This window comes from Hyaena hyaena, unplaced genomic scaffold (assembly GCF_003009895.1).
Source record: "Hyaena hyaena isolate Hyena2069 unplaced genomic scaffold, ASM300989v1 scaffold_1011, whole genome shotgun sequence".
Lineage (NCBI taxonomy): Eukaryota > Metazoa > Chordata > Mammalia > Carnivora > Hyaenidae > Hyaena > Hyaena hyaena.
The window spans coordinates 10,575-38,262 of record NW_024081643.1 but is presented as its reverse complement, the minus strand read 5'-3'; the positions used below and the strand labels follow the sequence as shown (position 1 = coordinate 38,262).

Here is a 27,688-nt window from a genome sequence, read left to right as displayed (position 1 = left end):
CCACTCTCTGCCGCACGGCTGCGCGGGTCCCCGCGCGGTGCCCTCCTCCCGCCACACTCACACACGCACGCACGCGCGCGCGCGCAGGGCCGAGCCCCGGGCAGCTCGCGGACAGTTCGCACTCGGAGGCGACTTGCTCCAGTCTCACGCGCTGATGGCAACTCCAGGCTCCGGCTTTTGGTCCTTCGGGTCTGAAGATGGCTCCGGGGATCCCGAGAACCCCGGCACAGGTAGGGGAGCCGGGGCCTGCAGCAGGCGAGCTTTGCGGGTGGACTGGGGTTTGCGGGGCTAGGGAAGACGAAGGTTTTCCACCTACAACAGGAAACTTGGGACACTTCCCCCGCTCTCGGTGTAGGTCCCCGGTGGCCCAAGAGACCAAAACCCCACGGCCCCTTATCCCTTGGAATGACACCCAAAGAATCACAGGCCCTTTTCAAAGAAGTCTGGGAGAGCCCCCCCCCCCCCCCAACAGAGCCGTCTCCTCGACACCGAATTCCGTGGGCCTGGGGCACTGCCACCATCTTGCTGTCTGGACCCTGTAGAGGGATAGAGTGGCTCTGGGAAAAGGAAAAATAAATGGAAAATAGAAAATTCTTGGTCTGGATGGAGAGCCTACGAGGAAATGGACAGCTTCGGTATCTAGGAATACCTCGCTGGAGCAAGGCCGGAAGGGGGGATTGCCCGAACCTATTGGCATCTGGAAGGCAAGTGCAAAGGGCTGAAGTATGGGCTTCTCTTGGAAGCAAATCAGCGAGCCTAAGGTCGGGGCCGGGCCGGGCTGCCAGGCCCCCGCATCCCTCCTGCGCCTGCCCTCTGTGAGGAGCCCCAGGCAGGCAGCCCCTTTCCGAACCCTGGGTTTATTGCCATTGTCCTCATAAAACGAAATTTCACACGTCCGTCTGCTCTTCTCTTTCTTTCCTTGCAGCCAGAGCCTGGTGTCAGGTGGCCCAGAAGTTCACGGGCGGAATCGGAAACAAGCTGTGCGGTGAGTGCAGGTGCCGAGGGAGGGAATCGGACAAGGCCAGTCAGTCGCCTCTGGGTCCCACGGGGGGCAATGTCACCTTCTACCCTCCGCTTCCCCAACAGCGGAGTCGAGGTTTCCTGGCCGGGAGTGGGTAGGGGCGAGGGAGCCGGGCCAGACGGGCGGCTGACCGACCGCTCCCTGTCCTTGCCTAGCCCTGCTGTACGGAGATTCGGAGAAGCCAGCGGAGAGTGGCGGGAACGAGCCGCCACGGGCCACCTCCCGGAAGGCCACCTGCGCCTGTAACCAGAAGCCTTGCAGCTGCCCCAAAGCGGATGTCAACTATGCTTTTCTACACGCAACAGGTAAAGACGCCTCCCGGGGCCCCTGGGAGCCACGGCCCCTGGCTCGGTCCCACCCACCGCGGCCAGAAGGGACTCGGTGCCTGGGGCCTGACCCGACGCGTGGAGAGGCAGGGAAGGGACGGACCTCGCGAGAATCTTCAGCTGAAAGCGAGATGCAGTGGGCCTGTCCCACGAGCTCACGCCCCGGTGCCGCTCTCGGGTCTGCGGTGGGCGGAGGCCCCCTGGAGCGCTGGACCGCGAGGTCAGCTTCTTGGTGCGGCTGAAACGGGTGGGACTCGGTTTCCTGTTCGGAATTGCTGAGACTTTCTAGGTCTTTAGACCGCAAGAGTAATTCGTAGCTGCAGTTTCACCAGGGAACTATTCTATTCACGTGAGACCTGGGCACGGTTTTACTCCCCTGCGTTTACACATACAGTCACCTAATCATGTGTGTGTGCGCGCGCACACACACGCGCATACACATATACACAGAGAAAATAGGGAGCCAACGTAATGGGTTAGAGATCCTAACATTGCATGCTCCACTTTGTCTGAGTTGCCCAAAGGCATTCCTCAAACATTTCTGATGTGACGTATTTCCATAATCACTTAAGATTATTTACTCAGCTATAACATTTAGGACAAACCCCTCAGCAATTGATGAATGGAGGCACACTCCTTTTTAAAAAGAAAGCAAGTACGTTATGGACTGAAATGCAAGAATTAACTTGGGGTGCAGGAGAAATCGCAATTTCTCTTATTTCTTTATCATTGAAAAACACCTCCCCTTTAGAGAAAATGCTCTGCGTGTCCAGAAGATTAAAAAAAAAAAAAAATACACACACACAGAATCTCTCAGTCCAAAGAGAAACTGCTGAATCAAGACCTTGCCTGGATATTTTCACAGTAAAACTACAATGTGACATTTTGATTCCATTCTTTAGACCTGCTGCCGGCATGTGATGGAGAAAGGCCCACTCTGGCGTTTCTGCAAGATGTTATGGGCATTTTGCTTCAATATGTGGTGAAAAGTTTCGACAGATCAACCAAAGTGATTGATTTCCATTACCCTAATGAGCTCCTTCAAGAGTATAACTGGGAACTGGGAGACCAACCACAAAGTCTGGAGGAAATTTTGATGCATTGCCAAACAACTCTAAAATATGCAATTAAAACAGGTATTGTCCAATCAAAAATAATAAAGCTCTTTCTTCCTTTTACAATTTTTATTTTTTATATAAAAATGTTTTCTGTTTGATGGTGTTACTGGTATTTTCAAATTTGCAGTTATTTTCATCAATAAAAAAATAGTCATTATGAGAATGATGTAAAAGAAAGGCACCCTTTACAATGAATGTTAATGCTTCTGAAGTCGATAATGTCAGAAATATTATAAACGTATTGAGTATAAATCATCAGAGTTTATATTGCACGCATTTGGCCACCCAGATTAACCACTGATGTAGAAGCAACCGTTTGTCATCAGAGGCCAGTAGAAGTGACCCAAAATGGAGAAAGGAAGGGAATACAGAAATTAAAGCTCTAAAGGCATGATCCAAACAAAAGCCCAAATACGAGTGGAGTGCTAGTCATTTCCATGTCGTAGGAATGGTCAGGCGTTGGACAAACCATCCTAGGTAATCACTGAAACAGAGGGATAATATTGTGGCATTGTCTCGAATGTCCAGGACTTCAGATTTGAGCCCTAGGTTATCTCTGTTTTTAAAGAAATGTACACAAAAGAAAACACAAAACAAACTAGCATGACGACAATTCAGCCATGTTATATAAGGACGCGTGTGCTTCTCAGCCATTCCGTATGTAAAAAAAAAGGAAATGGGTGGGGGAGGGGAATCAGATACTCAGATACCCTTATTTCAAAACGTATTTTGTGTTCTTGCTTTTTCACAGTATTCTTCATACTCTATCCATTTTATAGCTCCAGGTGTAACATTTATTTGGGCACATTCTAAGCTTCCATTTTATCTACACAAAGTTAGCCATTCATCTCTCCCAGTCATGATTAGCCCTTCTCTTCCTGCATTGTCTCTAATCATGCTGATGCCTGATGGCACTACACTTCATTACAGCAATATACATAAGTATGAATGACTTTCAGGAGGGAAAGTGTACCTTGTGGATCTAAATTGCTTTGTAGCCTTAAAAAAATCTGCTAGCAAATAAAAATGTCACGTGAATGTTAATTACCATAGGAATTGATCTTTTTATGTTGCGAATTTTTCGGTTAATGAATTATCAATGCTACTCTAATCAACAACAAACATTTTAAGAATGTTTGCTGTGTGGCTTTTAGCTACTGTTTTTGTTTTTGCATTTGGTATGTCAACAGAGAGGGAAAGTATGCCTAGAAGAAGCTTTGGGAACTCGATTTACTGTATTATTAGTATCCACTTTTGTGAGACTATAGACTTGGAACCAGATACTAGGGAAAGGAATTTAACTTGGTGATTTCTATCACACTCAGTATGTGGAGTGTGAATTTTGAAGGCTTATTAGCTAGCATTCTCAATTATGTTCACAGAGAATCCATAGGATGTATGTATGTGTGTGTATACACACACACATACACACACACACACACACACACACAGGCATTAAAAGTGTTCCTCTTCCCAGTTTTGATGTATCTGCAGGTGCAAATATGAACAGTGCTTTCATATTCATTTTTGTTTGACCCATTCCCCTAATCTAGTATTTAAATATGTTAATAGTAGTTCGCTCCCTTTTATTTTTGTTGCTACCAAACCAAAACGAACCTATAAGTATGTTTTACATTTTCATCCTTGAAAGCTGGTGGTGTCTGAAAAGCAATTTAAAGAGTTTCGATAATGGGAACTGCAAATCAGTGAAAGTCCTCATTCAGTCAATGTTTCATTTAGTGTCAGAAGAAGATAGATCAATTCAATACTTAGATTTTGCCTTAATACTTGTGAAACTGTTGGTCAAGTGGAGTTCTAATGCATTTTATTTAAAGTTCAGAGGAAATATGATGAAATCGGATTTCTAAGCATCAATAATCAATAATTATTCATAGCATATGTAGTCTTCTGGTCTTCCCATTTCACTCCCCAAAAGCATTTCAGAGAATTAACACCAGTAACCTCCTCTTTTAGACTGGCAAATTTACAGATTTTTATGCTATAACTTGGATTTAACAGTTAGTAGAATTTAGGGTCTGTAAAATAGTCACCATCCCTGTGACCATTAGGCATTTTAGTGTACCTCATGAGGTGCCTTTATAAATATGTTATCACCTGCTCTCTACTGAGAGTCCTTAATCTAATTTCTACTCCAACCCCAAACACAAAGAGGTGTGAAGGTCAGTGCGGAAAATACTTTCAAATGAAGTCTTCATGTATAGGAAGTAGGACCTGTTGGATCAGAAAACTGAAAACTGCAGAGAGTGATAGAATTCTAGAATAATTAACATTTGCGGGGGGGGGTGGTCATTGGACTTGTGGTGGTGGTGGTGGTGGTGATTGAGGAGGGTAAGAGTTAATGTTGTCTTGAGTCTTTCTACGCAACCATCCGACAAAGAAATTGAAGCATCAATAAATGAGGCCGTCCTTGGGGGTGCCCTGCAGTACAGGGTAAGCAGTTTGGACCGACTTTAGGGCACTTCCCATCTGACTGTGGATGAGAGGGTTAGAGCCGCCTGGGGCTGGTGGTTCGCATAGCCTGCTCATCCTTCCTGGCTCATTTGCTAATCTGTCGGGAGTGTTCCAGAGGTGCCAGCAGCTCTAACCTCAGCTTCCCCCTCGCTGCCTCCCTGGGCGAGGCTACGCGTGGCCACCGATTCCCCCAACAATTCCCTGCCCGGTGGGGGTGGTGGCGGCGGCGGATGCCCAGGATGGCTGAGACAGCTGGCACCAAGGCAGGACTTTCACACCCTTTCTTTCTAAAAGTACTGCCTGGATTCCCTGGCTGCCTTCAGGGGTTATGGGAAGAAAACAGATAGAATAATTTCTGCAGTATGCTTCTGCAGAAATCAGGAGAACATGTTGTTTTAACCTGGCAAACTACCTCCTTCCATATTTTCACATCACTGTCAATGAATGAAAATTTTGAGGAGGAGAGATTCAGGTGAAATGGGAGACCAAGGTCAAAAATACATAGGAGAAGAGAGCCAAGCATTTGAAACATTAAACTTGTTTTCACAGTTTTCCAAAGGCAGCCATCAGGGTGGATTGACCATTTGATATCCTGGGAACCCACACACACCTTCTCTCCATTTTATGCAGAGATTTTTCATGCCAAAGTTTCCAGAGAGTTAATAGTGTGTAATAATAGACACCAGATTCATCCAGAAAATGCATATGAATTGGGAGAGTAGATTAACGGATTGATTTGCTAATTGTTATTATTTTCCTCGCTTTTAAAGAAATGGCTCAGGGAAAGAGAAATGAAGGGGCATCGGGAGGGGAGAAGTGGCTGTGACTTCAGCTGTGAGCTCTAATGAAATGGGAAGTCAATGAGGCAGAGACAGGGGAGGCTGTTCCAGACAGCACCCGGGCAGCGCAAAGGGGCTTTCTCACTTTCTGTGGATGCATAAACTGACGGGGTCAGCTTCAGAGGGCCTGGTAGAGAGCGAAAAGGTAGAAGGGCACTCTGAACGGCCACAGGGAGGCAAAACAATGCTGGAGAATGAGTGAGAGCCAAATGTGCCCTTTCCCGGCCCCTATCTTTTCTCAGTGTCTAATTGTCTCGCCACATGCCTGAGGCTGATAAGGGAGCAGCACTCCAGTACTAGAGATAAGCTCTGTGTTGACTTTTGTCCCTGCTTTCCCCATTGCCTTCCTTTATCTTGTTTTGCCCATACTGGCGTGAGAGACTGTCATCCCCAGGCTTCAGACAGATGTCCCATAAGTGGCGGATGCCTTTTTATCAGATGCTATTTCCATAATTGATAATCTTCCAAAATTTGGGCTGCCAAGCAAATCACAGATTTAGAGATAGGCTTTTATGGGGCAAGACAAGGAATGGAATTCTAATGAGATATTTACCATCACATTTTAAATAATAGCCTCAGGAGTATTTGGATGTCAACTCCTTTAGATAGTTTTAGAGAAATCTAGAAGCTAATTAGATAAGCCTTGCTAATGGACTCATCAGTCCATTGACTATATCTTTACACACCTTGGTGACAAGACAGTGATGCTGACTGTATTCGGCTTTATTTTAAATCACAATCATGAAGGGGTTCTGTTGCTTATAATCAAATATTTGGACAGAAAAGAATTGACAAGAATTAGATTTGTCCACGCCACCTTTAGACAACGATTACCTTTTGAATCCAGGGCAAATCACACAACAGAGTGTCCTGTTTTCTCATTTTTGCCTTGTCTTTTGTAATCATTAGCCATTTGTCACTGATATTATTATGAATGTTGGCATGCCTGGTGGATGTCATGGTATGACTGATTTCCAGAACCACTTCAACAAGAAAAAAAAAAGGATTTTCAGCAGCACGAGTGTAAACACGAATGGCTTTGGATTGTACTAGCATTTTAATTTGCAAATATATTGAAGGGATGCTAGGATGTAAACTAGCATCCACATTGCAAACCATATTTGTTATTTTTTTATAGGATAATGTTTTGAGGAAGATTTTTAGAGTGTGTTTTAAGAAACACCATAACCCAAAATAGTCTCTCTTGTTACATGAAATGCTTCTTTGGGATGTGTGTGTGTGTGTGTGTGTGAGCGTGCGCGCGTACACACACATGTTGGGTTTCTGAATATAGATTTCCTATTACTGAAGGATCTTTCAAGGTTCTTCAGCTAGAGAAATCATGTGTTTGAGAGGCATTTATTTTCACTTGGTGCAGTTCTGATTCTGGTGTTCCGTTTTCTTCAGGGCATCCCAGATATTTCAATCAACTTTCCACGGGACTGGATATGGTTGGATTAGCAGCAGACTGGCTGACATCAACAGCAAACACTAATATGTAAGTAGTTCTTGTGTTTTGTTTAATCCAGGATAATTATTAGTGAGATTTCATAGTCTTTATTCTACCTCTCATGTGAAAATCTCTTTTTGTTGATTAGCTCCTAAAATAGGGATATAAACTTCAGAAGTATATGGGTGTTCACTCTAACTGAAAACAGTCCTGATACATCTGTCACACAATCAAAGCTATACAACGTTTGTCAAACACAAAAGGCACTTTTTTGGCATTTGAGATTTATAATTAATGCATAATATGAAAGAGAAATGGGACCAGGTGCTGTTTTTTTTTAATAGAATTACTCTGCAGTGTTTGTTTTTATTTATTCAATCTGATAAGTGACCCTTGGGCATTAAGCCAATAATTGAAGCTCCTAACTTTAGGAATATAGGAAAATGAGCAGCCTTTTAGAAGACCTGATTTTCTCTCTGCTTAAAGCTATAATCAAAACATTTGTGAATGTATGGCTTGAAGAAGGAAATACAGTAGTTCTATACATGTTGTAATGATGAATTATTTCTTTGAGTTACATACATAACATGTGACCATTACTACACTTCAGGTTCACCTATGAAATTGCTCCAGTATTTGTGCTCTTGGAATATGTCACGCTAAAAAAAATGAGAGAAATCATTGGCTGGCCTGGGGGCTCTGGTGATGGGATATTTTCTCCTGGTATGTGATATTTCAACCTTTCTTTGTTTTTCTGTCCTGATATGCAATGCCTCATTATGAACATAGGGAGAATTAAATACATAGTCTGTATTTCTGCTTAGGTTAAATAAGTTATGCTGATCAAAAGAATGGGTGAGATTACACATGACCATTGACCATGCTTCCAAGCAGCTACCTCATACTTAAACAATAGTTATTTGTGTTCAGAAAGAAGATGAACAGGGATGCTATTTACTCAGTACCCCTCCTGTGATCCTACACAGAAGGTATATGGATCATGTGGAACAAAGGAATAAAGATTCCTATTAAGAGAATTCACCCTCTGAAACATCCCACAATTAGTTAAAGGGTAGCCTCATTTAAAAAGCATTCTCTGTTTCAAGATGCATTACAAGGCAGATCTATGTAATAGAGCCTATGAACCCTGTCCCTTTAAATAACAACCAGAGAAGCTGATTTATACTAGTTTTAAGGAGAGTAGAGAGTGGCATGAGAAACCATTTTTTTAATGTTTATTTATTTATTTATTTTTGAGAGAGAGAGACAGAGTGGTGGAGGGGCAGAGAAAGAGGAAGACACAGAATCTGAAGCCGGCTGCAGGCTCTGAGCTGTCAGCACAGAGCCTGACACGGGGCTTGAACTCGTGAACTGCGAGATCATGACCTGAGCTGAAGTTGTCCACTTAACTGACTGAATCATGCAGGCGCCCCGGGAAACCATTTCTTAAGCTAAAATAGAGGGTGGTGATTTCTTCAAGAGGTTTCTTTTTCCTTCTTTATCATGCCATTTAGTCTTTTCCATCCTACTTGTATCACTAGCCATTGGATTCTAAGCTCCATTATTTACACTTCTTCCAGCCAAGAAAATCAACCTGACAGAAAACGCCTTGCCCTTGTTTCCAGGTCTGGGTGTGACCTCGGGTTGATGCAGAGAAGAAATAGAAGTTAGAAAGGCAATGGAGAGAGAGAGTCACTGACCCATGGAAAATAAACCTGGTGTGCAGACTGTGACCTAATCAGTGGCAGGAGAGGGCTATCGGAAGGGGGCAGGTACTCAGTACACTGAGAGTGGCCCCGCTGGGGAGGTTGAAGCCACACCTGCCATTGTGTGAGGCCCAGCAAAAGCCACATCTAGGTGTCCCCGCAGCAAACCTGCCAAGACAAGTGGATGATGAGGGAGAGAGAAAATAAAGACTGGTTGAAGGAAGAAATTATAAATAAGCAACAGTGGCCTCAAAGATAGGGCTTAAATTAAGCAGCTTTACCCACAAGCTCAGATCTGCTATTATATTTTATGCTTTTAATGATGCAGCATAATTTTTCAGGTGCAGACGGAAAGCATGTTAGTTAAATGGAAGGGAAAATTAGCCTGTTTTTTTTTTTTTTCATTGAACACCAGTTGTGATGAATTTTAAGCTAGCCTTTATTTTGTAGAGAACTTAGTTTTCGTTTGGAAAACCATTCCCTATTGAGGGAATTTTGTCATCGATGTCTGGAACCGATACTCTTAAGGTACTTTTCATGAGGAATTAGGTAATGTTCAGAGATCAACATTGTTTCTACCTCTGTTCTTCTTCCTCTTATGAGGCTGATGTGTGACCAAGCATCCCAGGCTCTCTTTTAATGGTCCCTAGTAGTGGGAAGAGAACAGTTGCTCCTGTTGACCCTGAAAATTTGGCTAAGGGGGCTTGGGCCAGGCCTAATTCATCTGGTCTTGGAACCCAGCTGCCCCAGAAATATACACCCAGAGAAAGAATCCTCTTTGGAAGTTTTGCTAAGCGGGGTATAGACACCCCCATCACGAATACCTGATCATTTGGTCAGTCTTCCTACCTGACCAAATGATCAGGTAAAAAAGACTTAACCTTGATCATGAGGCTCCTTCCTTGGATACTAAAGGTCCATATGCTCTCATGCCAACATGGAAGCTACAGAAGATGCCATATGCTAAATATAATGAAGACATTGCAAAGTGCAGAGGGGACAGAAGAAAAGGCCATTGGCAAACTGTTTCTGCTCTGCTTTCTACAAGACATTGCAGAGGAGAGAGGGATTAAAGCATCCTTGCTTGCTACTGGGTGCCTTTCTCGGTAGCATCTAGGCTCATTACTGGGGTAAAGGGTCTTACGATTTAAGGGGTGGGGACTGGGGAAATCACACATCTTATGTGCATGTGCCTGAGATCTGAGTGTCCTGTTGCCCAGGAGTAAACACAAAGAGTTAGATCTGTGACTTGAATATATAATTCAGCCCAGTTTACCTTACACCTCCATCTATAACATCCAGAGGATTTGTGCTTCATGGAACGATCTTTGGGACATCCAGAAGAAATCTGTTAATGTGATGTCACCTATGTCTGGGAGCCATAGAGACCTGGAGTATTCCTCACTGCTCAGCAAGTCATGAAAGACTGAAGGAGAAGACAGGGAAATCTTGGCTTAGTCACAAACCTTTTCCTGTCTAACTGGATTTTCCTGATGTTTCAGAGCTTATATTTGCATCCTTTCTCTGGAAGACACATCTGTCCTCCTGGCTGGGGTGCACAAAACAATCTGCTCTGACTAGAGGCCCACAATCCTCTTCATTTCTCTCAGGGCTACTGGATCTTTTTTTCCCCCTTCTAGTTTTATGGTTTTATTAACACTAATATGATGTGCACATCAGCAGTCTATTCATTTCCTTCGCTGTGCAGCCTGGCATCAGGGTTGGTGACTCTGATGGCCAGCCGGGCTGCTCTTTCCGCAGCAGCTCTGTAGTTCTTGGTGGAGGCATTGTGAGCCATCTCTGCAGAGTAGGATTTGTTGCACATCAGCCACAGTTCAAGTTCCTTGATGCTGTGGACTAGGAACTTCTGGAAGCCACTGGCCAGCATGTGCTTTGTTTTCTTGCTGCTCCCATAACCAATGTTGGGCATCAAAATCTGGTCCTTGAATCTTCTGTACATCTGTTGTCAATGCCTCTAGGGTTCTGCCAGTTGCACTTAATTTTGACACACTGGTCTGATTGGTGCCTGATAAACTTCTTGGTCCTCTTTTTAATGATCTTGGACTTCACCAGGGGTCTGACAGCATCCATGAGGCCAAGTAAGAGATGACTGCTACCTCCACAGGCAGAAGATGAAGAGAAGGACCACTGGATCTTTAGAGAATAACTGAGTGGCAAAATGAAGAGTGGGGAAGCAGAGCTGGAAGCTTCTTGAGTAACTGTGCTGTGTGACACACTTTCTTTTTGTTCATCTTCTCCTTCTCCTTCTGGCCTCCTTTCCCTCCAGCCTCTCTGACAAGAACTAGGGCAGTGCTTCTCAAATGGGGGCTATTGTACCCCCCAGGCAACACTTGGCAATGAATGGAGAAGGTTTTTTTTTAAGTTTGTTTGTTTATTTATTTATTTATTTATTTATTTATTTTGAAAGAGAGAGTGCATGCATGTCAGCAGGGAAGGACAGAGGGAGGGAGAGAGAATCTCAAGCAGATTCCACACTCAGTGCAGAGCCCGAAACAGGGCTCAGTCTCATGACCATGAGATCATGACCTGAGCTGAAATCAAGAGTCAGGTGTTTAACCAATGGAGCCACCTAGGTGCCCTGAGAAGTTTTTGATTGTCACGATTTGATGGTGGGGTATGTAGCACTACAGGCATCAGGTAGGTAGCAGCCATGGTGCTACTGAACACCACCAGGGCACAGGACAGCCCCTACCACAAGCAGTTATCCAGATAAAATACCATCAAGTACCAAGACTGAGAAACCACACGCTAGAATGGAAGTTCCTTTAAAAGCTGATCCCTTGCCCAGCAGCATCCTACAACTCAGTCTTTTATTTATTTATTTTTTAATTTATTTATGAGACAGAGAGAGAAAGCATGAGCAGGGAGGGTCAGAGAGAGAGGGAGACACAGAATCTGAAACAGGCTCCAAGCTCTGAGCTAGCTGTCAGCACAGAGCCCAACGTGGGGCTCGAAACCACAAACCAGGAGATCATGACCTGAGCTGAAGTCGGACCCTTAGCCAACTGAGCCACCTAGGCACCCCACACTCAGCCTTTTAGACAAGGGGTCTAAGTCAGAAGAAGTCCTGACCTGGATTCTGCTTGCTCCATGTCTCTGGGGTTCAGAAGAGGTAGAAATATCCCTTATTCTGACTGAGTACAGGGCCAGGATCTGGGTACTGAGCTCACTGTGCCAGCCTGCCTGCTTGCATCAGAGCCCAGGGTTCCTGAGGCAAAAATCATGGCCCTACATGGGCCATTCATTTCCATACAAAGAGCCCTCTGCTCCCCAGCCACCCAAAGGGAAGGGAACTCAGGGCACTCACATCATGGCTTAGCCCAGTGTGTCTCCTATGGGGAAAGGAGATAGTGCCTTCAAAGTGCCATGTGGCATTAGAGCTTCCATGCCAGCATATCCATTTGCATGCACAACAGTCTGCCTTCTTGTATAGCAGAAACCCTAAACTGTCCAACAATCTTGTGGAAAAGCTCACTTTGCTTGTGAAAGGAGACCTTCCTTATAAGATGCAAAAATTATAATATGAAGTCCTTGACGATCTTAGGTTGACACGAGAAAAGCAATGCAATATAGGCTTAAAATTCCCTTCGGTGTGTGTTTTACCATTGTTATAAAATGAGATTGTGTTAGCTCTTAGAATTATATTTCTATGATATCTTTGGGAAGGAAGAACTGCTCTGGGGAGATTAACAGAAGAGTATGATGGGCTTGGGTATTTATCCTCACTCTATAAGGATTGTTGACTAACAGTCCACATTGTTAACTGCAACTGAGTTTGTCTTGGTGCAAGTGCAAGGCATTGCATGGGTTGAAATGAAAAGAAATGTGTTCCCCATCAGGATATAAGTAAGATTTTCACAAAAATCCTAATGAAGAATGACCACACTCACCAGGTGGGAAGGAAGGCAACAATTTCTCAGTTCTTAAGAACTTCTTCCAAGGACCCCCCGCAAGAGCAGAATCAATTGCAGTTCTCTTTAGATGACAGATTTGGGGTGTGGGGGTGGCATCTATCCTGGGTTTGGGCCCAGTGCTCCTTTCTCTGGACCCTCTTAGCCTGAGGATTCAGTCTGAGTTTGAGGATTCAGTGTAAAGGATAACCAATAATATGGCCTTCTCCTGTATCCCAGGAGGATTCTAGGTCAATGGAAATAAGGAATGTTTCTTGCACATGAAATGATGTTAATAACTAGAAAAGGTAACTGTGTGTTGCTGTTACTTTAGGTGGCGCTATATCTAACATGTATGCCATGCTGATCGCACGCTTTAAGATGTTCCCAGAAGTCAAGGAGAAAGGAATGGCTGCTGTTCCCAGGCTCATTGCCTTCACATCTGAGCATGTATGTGTTTCTATTCTTTTCAAGTTTAAGGTTATAGTCTGTAAAGCCCAAGTTGATGGAGCCCTATTTGGAAATGCTTTATCTCCAGAAGTTCTCTTCCTAGAAGATAGTTCTTGGAAGAGAATGAGGGGAGAGGACAGCTGACTGGTACGATGCAGGCGGGGGGAACCCCTTTCTCTTTGAAATTTAGGAAAACCCTCCTAGAGAAAGCAGAATGTTTTTGCTTCTAGTTCCTATACTTCATTTTTTTGTAATAATGTTGTATGTTGGGGGAAGAGGGAGAGGAGAGGTCAGAGTGACTATGAACTCATTTGGACAATTGATGCAGGACCTACATAACTCCAGTGTGTCCTCTTGATACAATCTTTCTGTATGAAAATTCTCATCATATAGTCTACCCTAACGGTGCCTTGAACCATTTAATGCTAATCTTTGGCAGGCTTAATCAGAGATATTTATCACTGTAGAAAATGGCCGAGTAGTCATATCTGCCATATCTCATCTCCAGGTCAGTTCTGTCTCAGCCAATCACAGGCTCCTGTGTTCTGCTATGTTGTTGTCAACCTATATGTTGTGGGATGCAGAGAGCTGGGTCTTTTACCTGAATGCCACAGCATGGTACTCCATATTCTTTCCATGGTGTTCAAAGAGTTAGTGCCATTCTCCCTACTGTCACAGACACATTGAAAAAAGTGGCCTACCCTGTTATGTTAAGCTAAATGCTTCAGTCTGCTAGGCCTCCAACTTTCTCTCCGGTGCAGGGATGGAACCACACACAAGCTCAAAGCCACGTTGCAGCTGTTTGAGCAACATTTGGCCCCAAATTCTCCCACCACATGGGCCCAGCAGCAAACCAGAGGCTGTTCTTGACAGGCAATAGTAAGCATAACCTGCCGTATAATTCCTAAGATTTTTCTTATACAACCTCTTCCTCAAAGTAGTCTTAAGTTTGGGAAACAATTGCTTCAAAGAAGATCAAGAAGCCCTCTCATAGTGGGGGAAATAAAAAGATGGGGATGAGAGAAGGTTCTATAGGGAAGCTAGGGGCTCCTGTAAAGAGATATCAGTGGGGAGACACAGGGAGTCATAGTGGGAGTCAAGGCACATCTCCTGTGGAACTTTTCTTTTTCTTCTTTAAGTGGGGTGTGTGTGTGTGTGTGTGTGTGTGTGTGTGTGTGTGTGTGTTCATAACAAGGAAACAAAAGGCAAGTACAGACTGGAAACCAGTGAATACAATTCACAACTATAGCAATGGCCATGGAATCAAAGGAAACTAGTGATTTATGTTAACAAATAATCTTCAGCATCTTGTTTTTAATCGTGTTAGTGTTTTGTTTTGCCCTTCCTCCATTTACAGAGGTCAAATTTAGCAGAGAAGTCCACAGCCTGAAATTACCTGGTATTTTACTTCCTATTGCTGCTAAAACAAATTACAACAAACTTAATGGATTAAACCAACATAAATTTATTATTTTATAGTTCTGGGGGTCAGAAATCTATAACAGGTCAGATAACAGTGTTCCTTCAGGAGACTATAGGGGAAAATCCTTGTCCTTGCCTTTTCCAGTTTCTAGAGTCCACCTGACTTCCTTGGTTCATGGACACCTCTTCCAACCTCAAAACCAGTAAAGCATCTTCAAATCTCTCTCTACCTCTTTCTTACTCTCTCTCTCTCTCTCTGACCTCTGCTTCTGTCACCACATCACCTTTCCTCACTCTGACTCCCTCTCCTTCTTTTCCTTAAAAGGACCCTTGTGATGACATTGGTCCCACCCAAATAACCCAGGACAATCTCCTCTCTCAAGACCCTTCGCTTAACCACATCTACTAAGTTCCTTTTGCCATGTAAGGTAACATATTCTTAGGTTTTAGGGATTAGAATGTAGACATCTTTTTGGGGAGGGTGTTATTCAACCTGTTAAGCCTGGTACCCCACCATGAGATAATTTTCATTTCTCAACTTATCCACAGGTAGAAAATAATGATAAAATTTTTTCCAATGTCTATTTCCCTCTGCTATTATGTCCCCAAATAGTTAAATGTTACTCTATTCTCAGCCTCAAAAAACTCAAATGATCTTATATTGGGCATCTTTTTATTTTGGCTTCCATGCTGTTTGCACAACGTGAAATGAGGTTGGTTGACTAGCAAGCTGCCCTGTGCTCCCTGGTTTCTGCATGAATTTCTTGCCTCAAATTTCACGGAAACTGACTTAACCTTGCCCAGAAAGCCCAGATCATGTGGCCTGAGAATAATTTTGCTATGCCTTCATTTCTTGATATTACAAACTTAGAGCCTACTTCTTCACTTCTATGCAAAAGAAAGGTGATTCAGCTACACAACAACCATTCAGTACTTCCTCTTCCTTATGTACCTCTATCCATGCATATAATTATGAAAGAACATTTGAATTATAAACCTTTCCTAAAATACCAATTGGTTCTAACTGTAGGCTTATTTTTTGACAAGATGAATTCTTTTTCTTTCTTTTTTAAAAAAATGTTTGAACTTTTATTTTTTGAGAGATAGAGACCGAGCACGAATGAGGGAGGGGCAGAGAGAGAGGGAGACACAGAATCCAAAGCAGGCTCCAGGCTCTGAGTTGTCAGCACAGAGCCTGGTGTGAGGCTCAAGCCCACGAACCATGAGATCATGACCTGAGCTGAAGTCAGATGTTTAACTGACTGAGCCACCCAGCCTCCAGTACTGCTCTGTCAACTACTGGGTTGGATGACCTCTACACTACTCTAGCTGGCTGCTCTAAATTCACATGGTAGCATCCTATTTTCCATGTTGGTTCTTCTAGTGCTAACATAATTTTCTGATCTATTGAGCCAAGTTATTGTCCTTTCTTCTAGTCTGAGCACTGAGTTTAATACTTGACATGTGTAGAGCTATATAGGAAATGACATTGAGAAACTCTTTTCCAGCATCCAACCAGAAACATCACACACTGAGTAAGGGAAGGGTCATCTTTTGTTTTCTAAATGATCCACACTGTCTCTCTTTTGTACCCCACGAAGGCATCCATCTCTTTTCTGGCCACCAACCTAGACTAGAATTTTCCCATACTGATAAGGAGGGCAAGCTATTAAATTTTTATTTGTCCAAATCCAACTGTTTTCTTGAAGTTTTGAATATGACTGCATTAAACAAATAGTATTGCCATGAAGAACATTAGAAGAAGTAAGTATATCCACTGAGTTGAAATAAGAGATAGCACATAAGCTCCAAACAGAGTTCTAAGATTATTTTCCTCTACAATATGGAATCGTAAAATCTCAGAATTAGAAAGGATCTTAAAGACTGGCTAGTTTAATACTCATCCTTTGCTGAAATCTCATATTATCACCAAATCTTCAGTGATAGAAAAGCTTGGCAAAAAATAATCTGATGAGTTTTAGGTCCTTTCTTGAAAGTAGGTTTAGAGGGAATTTAAGTCTCTAGCTCAATAATTTATATCTCTAGCTCTGAATCCTTTGAAAACCCAAACTGTGAGCTTCATTCCAAATTTTCCTTAGTTCCTCATGTGCAACAAGCTCTTCCAGAAAGAGTTTCAATGGAACAGCATAATTGCATCCAGAAAAAATATTCTTCATAGTCTGATCACAGGTACTGGGATCTTGTAGACAAATCAGCACAACTCACTCCACTCTTTACAACTAGTCACCAGTGTTCTGCGGAGGTCCCTCATGGCCTCAGCCCACTTCCGAAGGGAGGTGATTCTCATAAGTGTTTAGAAAGATGGTTTTTGCATAACAACACTATATTAGAGGCTTCAATTCCAAAAATAGATGGCCTTGGGGCACCTGGGTGGCTCAGTCGGTTAAGCATCTGACTTCAGCTCAGGTCATGATCTCATGGTTCGTGGGTTCAAGCCCCACGTCAGGCTCTGTGCTGACAGCCAGCTGAGAACCTGGAGCCTGTATTCGGATTCTGTATCTCCCTCTCTCTCTGACCCTCCCCTGCTCATGCTGCTTCTCTCTCTCTCTCAAAAATAAATAAAACATTTAAAAAACAAAAAAAGCCAAAAAGAATAGATGTCCTTTATGTTAAAAAAAAAAAAAAAAGAAAAAAGAAAAAAGAAAGAAAGGTGACCAAGGCAGCTTGGAAAAAGACAGCTCCCATGTAATGCTCCTATTAGACAGAAGCTTTGCCTGACAGAACTTCAGGAAGTGAAACCGTGAGCTAAATCCAATTTACCTTTAGTCTCTGCATCCCTACTTCCTGTTCATTTCAGGGCCCTCATCACCCCTGTGTTATTTTCTCCCTCTACTCAATCCCATCAAAACCTACTCTCAAGAAAGAGCCTGAAAGCCCTGTAAATGATTCGTAAAACCTAAGTGTTGACTCTCCTTGGCATTTCCATTGCAATAGGAGACAAAAGAAGAGGGCAGCAAGGCACAAGGGCACCATGGGGCAGGGGGATGTTTTCTTTATACCTTCCTTCATTCACTCAGTGCAATATGTGCCGGGCATTGCCTCAGGTACTGGGGAGGCAACAGTGAACAGAACAGACCCAGTGCCTGCTCTCAGGAAGCATATATTATACTGTGGGGGAAGGAAAGGACAGGAGTCTAGAGGGCACAGTCACGCTTCTCAGTGCCCCTGAGACCACAATGAGTGATCACTATAACGGAATTCATGCTGAGTGCTGATGTTCACACTTGTCACCAGCTGTCATCCTTGGATCTCTTTTCACATCAGCTGAATCTTCATACACATCAAATCTTCATTCACGATGCGTGACTTTAAACTGTAGAACTATTAGTAATAAGGTACCAGCTTCCCACAGATGCTTTGTATGCAAATCCATATCACATCAGAATCACATGGAGTCTCTAAGAATGTGGTTGAGTGATGCCCTACCCTCCAAATCATTATTATTAGAAATCAATGAAGTGGTCTCCCAGAGGACAAGCTTCTTTGTAAATCAGATGATTTCAAAAGCAGGATGCTCTTTTAAGGCTACTTGATGAGTAGAAGCAAAGAAAAGGACTACCAGTCTAAGGCACAAAGGGCTATCATTTTAATCAAATTTCAGGATATAAAATGGGCAAGCCAGTAGGTGTATGAGAGGAGTGTGGAGAAGGATAAGGGAAAGACTTTTGGTCCTATAATCACGAGTGGGGTGGGGTGTCCACAATATGTGGAGGGGTCAAAGAAGCAAATTTCAGCTCATTCATAGATTGGGCTTCACAATCTATTTGCTGGGGGTCCTGCTATGTAACGCCCCCCGATTCACCTCTGTTTCAGCGTTCCTCCACACATGCTTCGTTCACTCCACTCACAAAGGGGTTCAAGTCCAAGAACAATGTATAGACCTTAGAGCTAGAAGACAGAGCTTTTGACAGATTGTCAGAAGAGTTAAGAACTGACATTTCCAACCTAGTCTGTCCTTTTTCTTTCCTCATTTGAAGTTTTGAGTTGCTTCTTCCCTCAAATGGCTGATCTGGCAAGCAGGACCTATGCCCGCTTTCTGCTTGGGAAGGACCCAAGGATCTTGGGCCTTTTGGGGTAGATGCCAGGAAGATCTCTGGACTTGCTTTTAGAATGCGCTTTAGGTTAGAGGTGTCGCAGTCTATTTAGGCCACCATTGTCTGGCCCCCATCCCCAGAGCCACACCTCAATGTTGGGATTTTGGCCAGAGATTTGTGGCAATAAATAGTAGACATTTTTCTGGACTTGTTTTCTGAGCATATTGTCAAATTCAATAAATCTGGATTAACTTTATACTACAACAAAGTCCATGCCCTCATGCAACCTATGTTCTAGTAGGGGACAGACAGTAAAGTAATCAACATTTGCTCTAATGTCACATGCTGACAAGAGAATCAGACAGTAGTGGGCTGTTTTACAAGATGGTCATAAAAGGTCTCTGTGGAGGTGATATATATACCAGAGACCTACATTGAATGAGGGAGGGAACCATATAAACATCTGAGGGAAGGATTGCTCAAGAAATGGAATAGCAAGTGCAAAAGCTGAGAGGCAAGAACAAGTTTAGTGAGCTCACAGAAGACTGAGAAGACCAGTGCCAGCAGTAAAAAGAGTAAGAGGAGGTGAGGCAGGAGATGAGATAGGGGAGGTAGCTGGGACTGAGAGCTGTTTTAATAATTTTTGTGTCCCTGAGCTTAGCAGTAGCTTTCCCTGAAGCCTGTGGTCCACCAAGTAGTTGAATCTGAGTCTCCATTAAATATTTGGATGTGACCAATAATAGCTTGAAATAGTTAACGCAGGTTTCCAAACAGCTTATCTAACTTGTAATAGAGGAAGAGAAACCAGTATGTCAAGAGACTGAAGTGGTTTGTCTCGGAGCTTTTCCCCACTGCCTTGTTCTCCCACCATCCCTAAAGACAGGAAGATTTATTGTCTCCATTACCGAAGGAAGGAGCTGATGCATACCCTCTAGTCATGGAGTAGATAGAATGGTGGAGCTCATGCCCCTCCCCCAGCCTGTGGGCTCTCACTCTCACACATTCTTACTCTGGATAATCTCATCCTACTCAAGCCCACAAAGCCTGCTTCTTTTTTTAATTACAATTAAACAATTATACAACCCCATGATGATTTGCACTTATTTTATTATTTTATTTTGTTTTGTTTTGTTTTGAGAGAGTGTGCATGCGCACACATGAGCAGGAATGGGGCAGAGAGAATTTTAAGCAGACTCCACCCCCCAGTGCAGAGCCCGATGTGGGATTCAATCTCATGAACCATGAGTTCATGACCTGAGCTGAAATCAAGAGTTGGATGCTTAACTGACTAAGCTAGCCAGGCCCCCTGATTTGTACATATTTTAAATGTCAGCTGAATCATGTAGCCTGTATCTAGACAACTTATGATATTTTTAAAGGATAGAGAAAATCTCCCATCAATCTCTAATTTTTCACTTGGTAAAAAAATAAAAATCAGATGGGTTTTAACATCTATTACCCAAATAGAAATGTGATTTCGTTCTAAACAAGCATGAGATTCTATCAAGTCTCTTATTTTTCCACAATCAGGGTGGAGGAGATACGGAGATGCTCATTAACTCATTCCCCAGCCATTCTGCTGGTGAATGACTGATCATCACAAGAGTCTTGATGATTTGGGGACACATCTGAGTCCTTGTAGCTTTCCATTTTTGTTCACAGCCTTACCTTCTGAAGCCACCCAGAACCATCTGTCCCTTTCCTCTCACCTTCACACAGCCCTTCAGATATGCAGGCCACCCATGCCAACGTCTCCTGGTGGCCCTCTGCCCATGAACAAGTATCCTCTGAGCTCTCTCCAGACACCTGGGTTCTGGGCTCCTCAGCTCCCAGCATGCTGCTCTGCCAGGATTCATCAACAAGTAGTTCCATTAAACATGGTGCCAAGGATTAAAAATGACTCCCCATGTGTCCTCACCGGCACAGAGAAGTGCTATTTAAGCTGTTTTCCCTGTTTCTTCCTCATTAGGTAGTGTCTTTTTTTTTTTTCTCTCAGGCTCCTTGCTTTCCACAGTCCCTCGCTATTTGTGGATAACATCTAGTGATTTCCCTGCACTCTTTCCTGAAAATGTAAACAGGCTCAGTGTTCAGTACCTAATTTTCTTTTTCATGCCTCATATCCCTTTTTCGTTCCCCGACTTGAAGCCTTCCATTTGGGCATGTGTTTCGTCTTTAAGTGTGTGGCATTTGCTAGAGTGATCAATTATCCTAGGTAATTGCCCCTCATTTGAGAAGCCCTATTCTTTCTCATTAAAAAACAGATAAGACTACTTCCTCTCATTGACCAGGTGCACCAGATCTCTTACTTAGCCCCAATTTGCCATTTGGCAGTTTAGTACTATTAGAAAAAAAACCAAAAAACAAAAACAGAAGTAAAACCAAGGAATCACTGAAGTAGTAATTAGGGAGAGTTTATTGTGCACACACCAAAAAGACACTTGGCAAACCCAGAGCACTCAAACCAAAACAAGGCATGAGACTCAGAGTATATTGTTACAAGCAGCTTACATACTATGTGGCAGCAGTAACTGTTGATTCTTCACAGTGATTGGTAACAGTATTATAATTTTCTTAAATGAAAGAGAATTGCTTAGTGGTTACCTCATATCAATCTGGGGGAACAATTTAAGTTTCAGTTATGATTTTCCGAGGCAGAAGCAAGATATGACCCGAGTTATTAGCCTCGTTTGTCATGCAAAATAAGCTACATTAAGTTCTGCTTGTAGGACTGACGATTATCTGCTCAGGAAATTTTCAAGCCTGGTCGCCATTTGTGTTTGATTTTAACAGTGCGTGGGAGCTCCTTCACTGAGGGGCCTCATCTGAGTGGTTTGTGCTTGCTTAGTGGGCAGCTGGCCCCTCTGTTCTGTGCCATTTCCCCCCTGAGCTCTTTCTTCTGGGGTCCCCCAGGGATCTGCTAACCATGCAAGAGAGAACACTTTTTTGTGTCGTTGGGGGAGTCATATCTTTACAAACCCAGTTAAGCTTTCTCTCCTAGTTCCCAGGTATCTTGGTAAAAATTGTCTGTCTACTTTGTCTTTCTGATTGTAAAATGAGGCTAATGGCCCTTTGTCATTACTCCTTGGGTACCCTGTGCCTTTTAAACTCCTCTCTCCAGGGCCTCATTTATTGGTTAAATATTATTGCTGCTGTTATCAATGTGATTTCTTCTTGCTTATTAAACACATCCCCTAAAAAATATGTGTGTTAACAGTTCCTGTGCTGCATATATAAGAATTCAGATGAGTCAAAAGTGGGCATTCAGAGAGAGTACACTCCGGAAAGCTAACTTAAAATTCCAGTCAGCAGCCCTTTGGAGATGTAAATTGAGGAAGCAGCTCTCCTTTTGGACAGCTTAATGATCTGTAGTTAATAGTAAGAGGCTGCCGGGCAGCTGCCATACAGCTGGGCTTAGGTTGGCCTCTCTCAGCTCTCCAAATTGCCCCGTGATTACAGCCATTGAGATTCAGAATCCTACCCTGGATCAATAACCAAAAGCACAAACAAAGATCTGGCAGTGGCTTGTCAGTGTGGCCTTTTCTGCACACTGTCCTCCCCAAGCCAGTGACTGATGCCTCTTCCCTGCTCCTGCCTCTGGCTGAGAGGTTGCCTACATAGCAACTAGCTCCTCTGGAAAGTCTAGGATAAAGGATGCTGGATTTAAGGCCAACGTCTTCTCTTCAGTGCCCACAATTTCAATGAATTTGAGAGAGACTGAATGTATAATCTCTTGGTAGGGAAATATAAGGCTGGGAGCCATATTATACTTAACTCCTGGAGTCCGTTGGCTTGTTTTTATGCCTTATATGTAAAATTGGTTTGGATTATTGTCTGTTGGGATAGTAGGTCCATTTATAATTTCCAGAGTCTTATTATCTTCATTTAGAAACTTAAGTGGGAGCGCCTGAGTGGCTCAGTCAGTTGAGTGTCTGACTCTTGATTTTGGCTCAGGTCATGATCTCACGTCATGATATCAAGCCCTACATCCGGCTCTGTGCTGGGTGTGGAGCCTGCTTGGTTTTCTCTCTCCCTCTGCCCCTCCCCTGCTTGCACACACACACACTCTCTCTCTCTCTCTTTTCTCTAAAAAAGAAAAGAAAAGAAGAAAAAAACCTCAAGTGAATTCAACAACCACCACCACGAAACAAGCAAAGAACTTGTATATACATTTCTTTAAAGACAATGTACAAATGGCCCATAAGCACACAAAAAATATTCAACATCAGTAATCGTTAAGGAAATACAAATTGAAACCTATAATGAGATACCACCTCCAAACCATCTGAATAACTATTATCAAAAAAACAGAAAATAACAACTATTTGCAAGTTTAGGGAGAAGTTGGAATCACTGTACACTGCTGGTAGGGATGTGAAATGGGTCAGCTGCTATGAAAAATATTATGGCAATTCCTCAAAAATAGAATTACCATATGACCCAGCAATTCCATTTCTGAGTATATATCCAAAAGAATTAAAAGCAGGGCAGGGCTCAAAGAGATATTTGTACACCATGTTCATAGCACCATTATCCCCGATGGTCAAATGGTGGAAACAACCCAAATATTGATGGGTGAATGGACAGACAAAATGTAGTGTGTACATACAATGAATAGGATTTAGCACTAAAAAGGAAGGACACACAGGCTACAACATGGATGAAACTTGAGGACACTATGCTGAGTGAAATAGGTCAGTCACAAAAGAACAAATACTATATGGTTCCACTTACATGAGGTGCCTAAAGTAGTCAAATTCATAGAGACAGAAAGTACAGTGGTGGTTGCCAGGGGCTGGGGGAAGGAGGAATGAGGAGTTATTGTTTAATGGGTGCAGAATTTCACTTTTGCAAGATGAAAAGTTTCCGGAGATGGATGGTTTATGATGGTTGCACAGCTACATAAATGTACCCAAGGCCACTGAACTGTACACTTACAGATGGATAAGGTGGTAAATTCTATGTTTAGTGCCTCTCACCACAGTTTAAGAAAACAAAAGCTCAGCAGAGGGATGCCATCTTCTCTCAACAATCCAGGTTTTTGAGGGAGATTAAAAATAAAAGGAGGGAAAAAATACCAACTAAGGGAATGGCTCTTGAATTTACATGCAACTAATTACAAACATGCCTTTTTTTTTATAGAGTCACTTTTCTCTCAAAAAGGGGGCTGCAGCTCTGGGGATTGGAACAGACAGCGTGATCCTGATTAAATGTGATGAGAGGTGAGTGTGAATCTGCAACCTTTGTTGGTTGGCAATTTGCAACTTCCACATGTATTATCTTTTAGTCCAAAAATAGGCATTGACTGGAGGCAGCAAACCTGCCTCCATCCCTGCTTATCTTTTGCTGTTTCTTTTCCACATGGGCTCTTGCTTGGAGTCCTGGGATGTTGTTCCTCAATGCCATGGAGCCTTTCATGGCCCTTGACTGAATTGGAACCTTGGTTAAATCAATCAAAATATTCTGCACCAAGAAGGTACAGAAAGACATTCATCACCTGGGCACTTAAGCAACAACCAGCCATTTGAGCACTGATTTATGGACATGTCATCATTCTAGGTGCCACGATTGTGTGAACTTGATGGACTGATTACAGAAGGAGGACAGTTTAGTGAGCAAGAAGTAAATGATGCCCCAACAACTCATTCACTTTGTGCTGGAACCAAAGGGCTCTCATAGGGAAAATCCCTGCCTTGAGAGGCACACGAACATCATAGGTACTCCGGAAATAGAGTTAGGGAGCTTAAAAGGCATTTCTAGCATATCCATGTAAATTTTCACTAGCCTATAGGTCTGTAACCTATAAAAACTTAAATTTAGTCTCTAAAAAATTAAGAAATTTCACTAAATGAAAAGGAAAGCTACTCAACCATTTATTTTTTCATATGTATTTATTAGACAGACATTTATGATGTCTAACCCACCATGTCATGAGGCTTCAGAAAGCGTAAGGCATAATCCTGGTTCCCTAACAGTATATGATCTAGGAGAGATAGAGCAGCACCAGCAGGAGACACTTACAGGGTTGAATCGTGTGGCAGAGTACATGTTCTGTACATTGGTAAGGTTTGTAAGGCTCCATGCAGCAAGTAGGACTTGTGCTTTCAAAGCATTTTCAAAGCTAGGGATGAACTAGATGGCGGGGAGGGGAAGGCGAAGGCCATTATAGAGGATTGAACATACCATCAAAGCCCCGGAAGGAGGAGTCAGCTTGTGGGGCTCCAGGAACAGGATCTGACCAGAGGCGTTGAGAATGGACAGCCATGGCAAATCCAGTGGGCCATGTGGATTTTTCAAAGCTCAACAAAACAGATTAAAGACACCTCTCTCTCTGGAAGGGAAAATTACAAGGGATTGCCACTTTCTTGTTCACACCTTTACATCTTGCCTGACCTTATTTGATTGCTCACAATGAACATGTTACTTTTTACAATCAGAAAAGGTGATGTTTTCTTTTTCCTTGTTAGGGAAGGGGGAATGCTAAACTTAGCATTTGAGTTTGATGGGTCAGTAATCAAGGTAACCTGAAGGCATTTTTATCTGAGAAGGGCATGATGGAAACCATCCTTCAGGAAGTAGGGACAGGAGAGTCCTAGGTCAGTAGGGCTGGGCATGAGGCTCTGGCAATAAGATGGGTGGGAAATTATAAAGAATGGAACAAGCACATTTTGAGGAAGGAACTGAATATGTGTGCGTGGGTATGTATATATATATTTTTTTTCCACCAAAAATTTTTTTAAGTTTTGGAGTTTTTTTTTTTTTTTTTGAGAGGGAGAGAGAATGTATGAGTGGGGGAGGGGCAGAAAGAGAGACCAAGAGAGAGAATCCGGTTGTGGGGCTTAACTCATGAACCGTGAGATCACTACCTAGGCCAAAATCAAGGGTCAGCTGCTTAACAAATTGATCCACCCAGATACCCCAAAAACTGCTTATATTTTTGAGACTGCAAGTACTAGAAGGTGCTTGAGAACTGAGATTTAAGAAGAAAACTCACAGCTACAAAAACCTGCTAACCAGGAATAAAGATTTAGGTGACTAACATTTTTCTTAATTTGTAACCAACTCTTGTGCTCATGTCGGCAGCACACATACTAAAATCTGTAGCCAACTCTTATAAGGAGTTTAGAGTTTGAAGAAGAATCATCTAATCAGGCCCTACTTACCTGACCTACTCAGTCTTCTAAGCTAGCTTGGTCAGCAGGTGCTCTTGACTTGAATTCCAGTGGGCTGGCGGATGACCCGGGAGAACAGAAGGAACTCTTCTCTCCACTTCTCAAGGCATTGATATTAACTGCTGCTACTCCTATTAGACTCAGGTTTTAACAATGCAAGGGGCCTTGGGATGAGTCCCTCAAGCCAGCCAACCAGGCACTCCCGGGAGCCAAAGTCTGGCCTGATGTCTACTAACTGAGGGCAGCATCATGTTCCAAAGAGAAGTGTAGGCCTGGAAGACGGAAGAACAAGAAGGAAAAGCAAAAGTGTTGTAGGAACAGGGAACACAGACAGGACTGCCAGGAAGAAAGGCCAAAAGATGCCTGTCATTCACCAACAGCAGAGAGAGAAGCAGAAAGCAGAGAATGCTGGGAAACCAGGGGGGTCTAGAATCAGTGACTAGCCAAGTGACCTTAATTTTTAGGTCAAAGAATTTTATATCAGCAATTTTAAAAGCCATTAGAAAAACTAAATCACAATGTTAAAAATGATTGTTGTTTTTTTTTTTTCCACAAAATACCATGCCACCCACCTTCTGCCTCCATACACCCATTGGGAGGGTACAGAGGGAAAAGACCACCAGGAAGCTAGGGCTACAGGGACCTTTTCTCCTTCTGCTCATGAGCCTTATGGGATGGGGAAGGGAGGAGAGAGACACACAGGAAGAAGAAGAAGAAAGAGAAGGAAGAAAAAAAATAAGAAGTAAGAGGTGAGAGAAATAAGGCCTAGGAGAAAAAAAAAAATTGGAGTGGAAGTATGAACTGAAGCAAGGAGGAAGGAAATATAATTGATCCTTGAAAACATGGTGCTCCTGATCCCCACCCCCATCCTGTATTGTCGAATTTACATATAACTTTTGTCACCCCAAAAACTAAACTACTGAGAGCCCACTATTGACCAGAAGCCTTACTGATAACATACACAGTCAACACATATTTGGTATATTATATGTATTATATACTATATTCCTTCCATGAAGTAAGTTAGAGAAAAGAAAGTATCATTAACAAAATCAGAAGGAAAATACATTTATAGTACTTACTGTATTTATCAAAAAATACTCATGTGTAAATGGACCTGCACAGTTCAAACCTGTGTTGTTCAAGGTCAGTGGGTAGAAGGAAAGGTGACTGGGAGCAGGAAGCACATGAGAGCTTTAAAGAGGAATAAGTGATCATTTTTATAATCTGAAAGGGAATAGGTGCTTACTTTAAAAAATACAAAATGACAGGGAAAAATTGTAATTCCACCACCCGAAAATTATCACCAATGCTAGTATTAGTCTTAACCTTGAATCTCCTTTTCAAATCATAGAGGTTTGGGGTTTTTTTCTTTTTCTTTTTTTAAAAAACTTTGTTAATGTTTATTTATTTATTTTAAGAGACACAGAGCAAACAGGGAGGGGTAAAGAGAGAAGGAGAGAGAGAGAATCCCAACCAGGTTCTGCACTGTCAGCACAGAGCCTGTTGCAGGGCTTGATCTCACAAACTATGAGATCATGACCTGAGCTGATATCAAGAGTCGGTATCAAGAGGCAGACACTTAACCGACTGATCCAGACAGGTGTGACCCTCTTTTCCTTTTTTAACTTATGTATTTGTGATCATGTTTCTTTTTCTAACTGGACATGATAAGTATTTTTCCACATTATTACAAACACACTTAACTACGTAGTATGTGAGGAGTGACTATATGAGAAAGCACAGTAG

General features: G+C 42.8%; 1 protein-coding gene and 1 pseudogene across 1 annotated transcript; one reads left to right on the top strand and one right to left on the bottom strand.

Annotated features, from left to right (window-relative positions):
• Positions 1–154: 154 nt before the first annotated feature.
• On the top strand, positions 155–23,989 carry LOC120223570 (glutamate decarboxylase 2-like; the record flags this gene model as incomplete). Its single annotated transcript, XM_039221774.1, has 8 exons — positions 155–230; positions 926–985; positions 1,177–1,326; positions 2,250–2,483; positions 7,184–7,274; positions 7,837–7,949; positions 13,178–13,293; positions 23,910–23,989. Coding segments are annotated over exons 1-8 (920 nt in total), but the record flags the coding sequence as incomplete, so codon positions are not given.
• LOC120223572 lies at positions 10,617–11,023 on the bottom strand (annotated as a pseudogene).
• Positions 23,990–27,688: the final 3,699 nt, after the last annotated feature.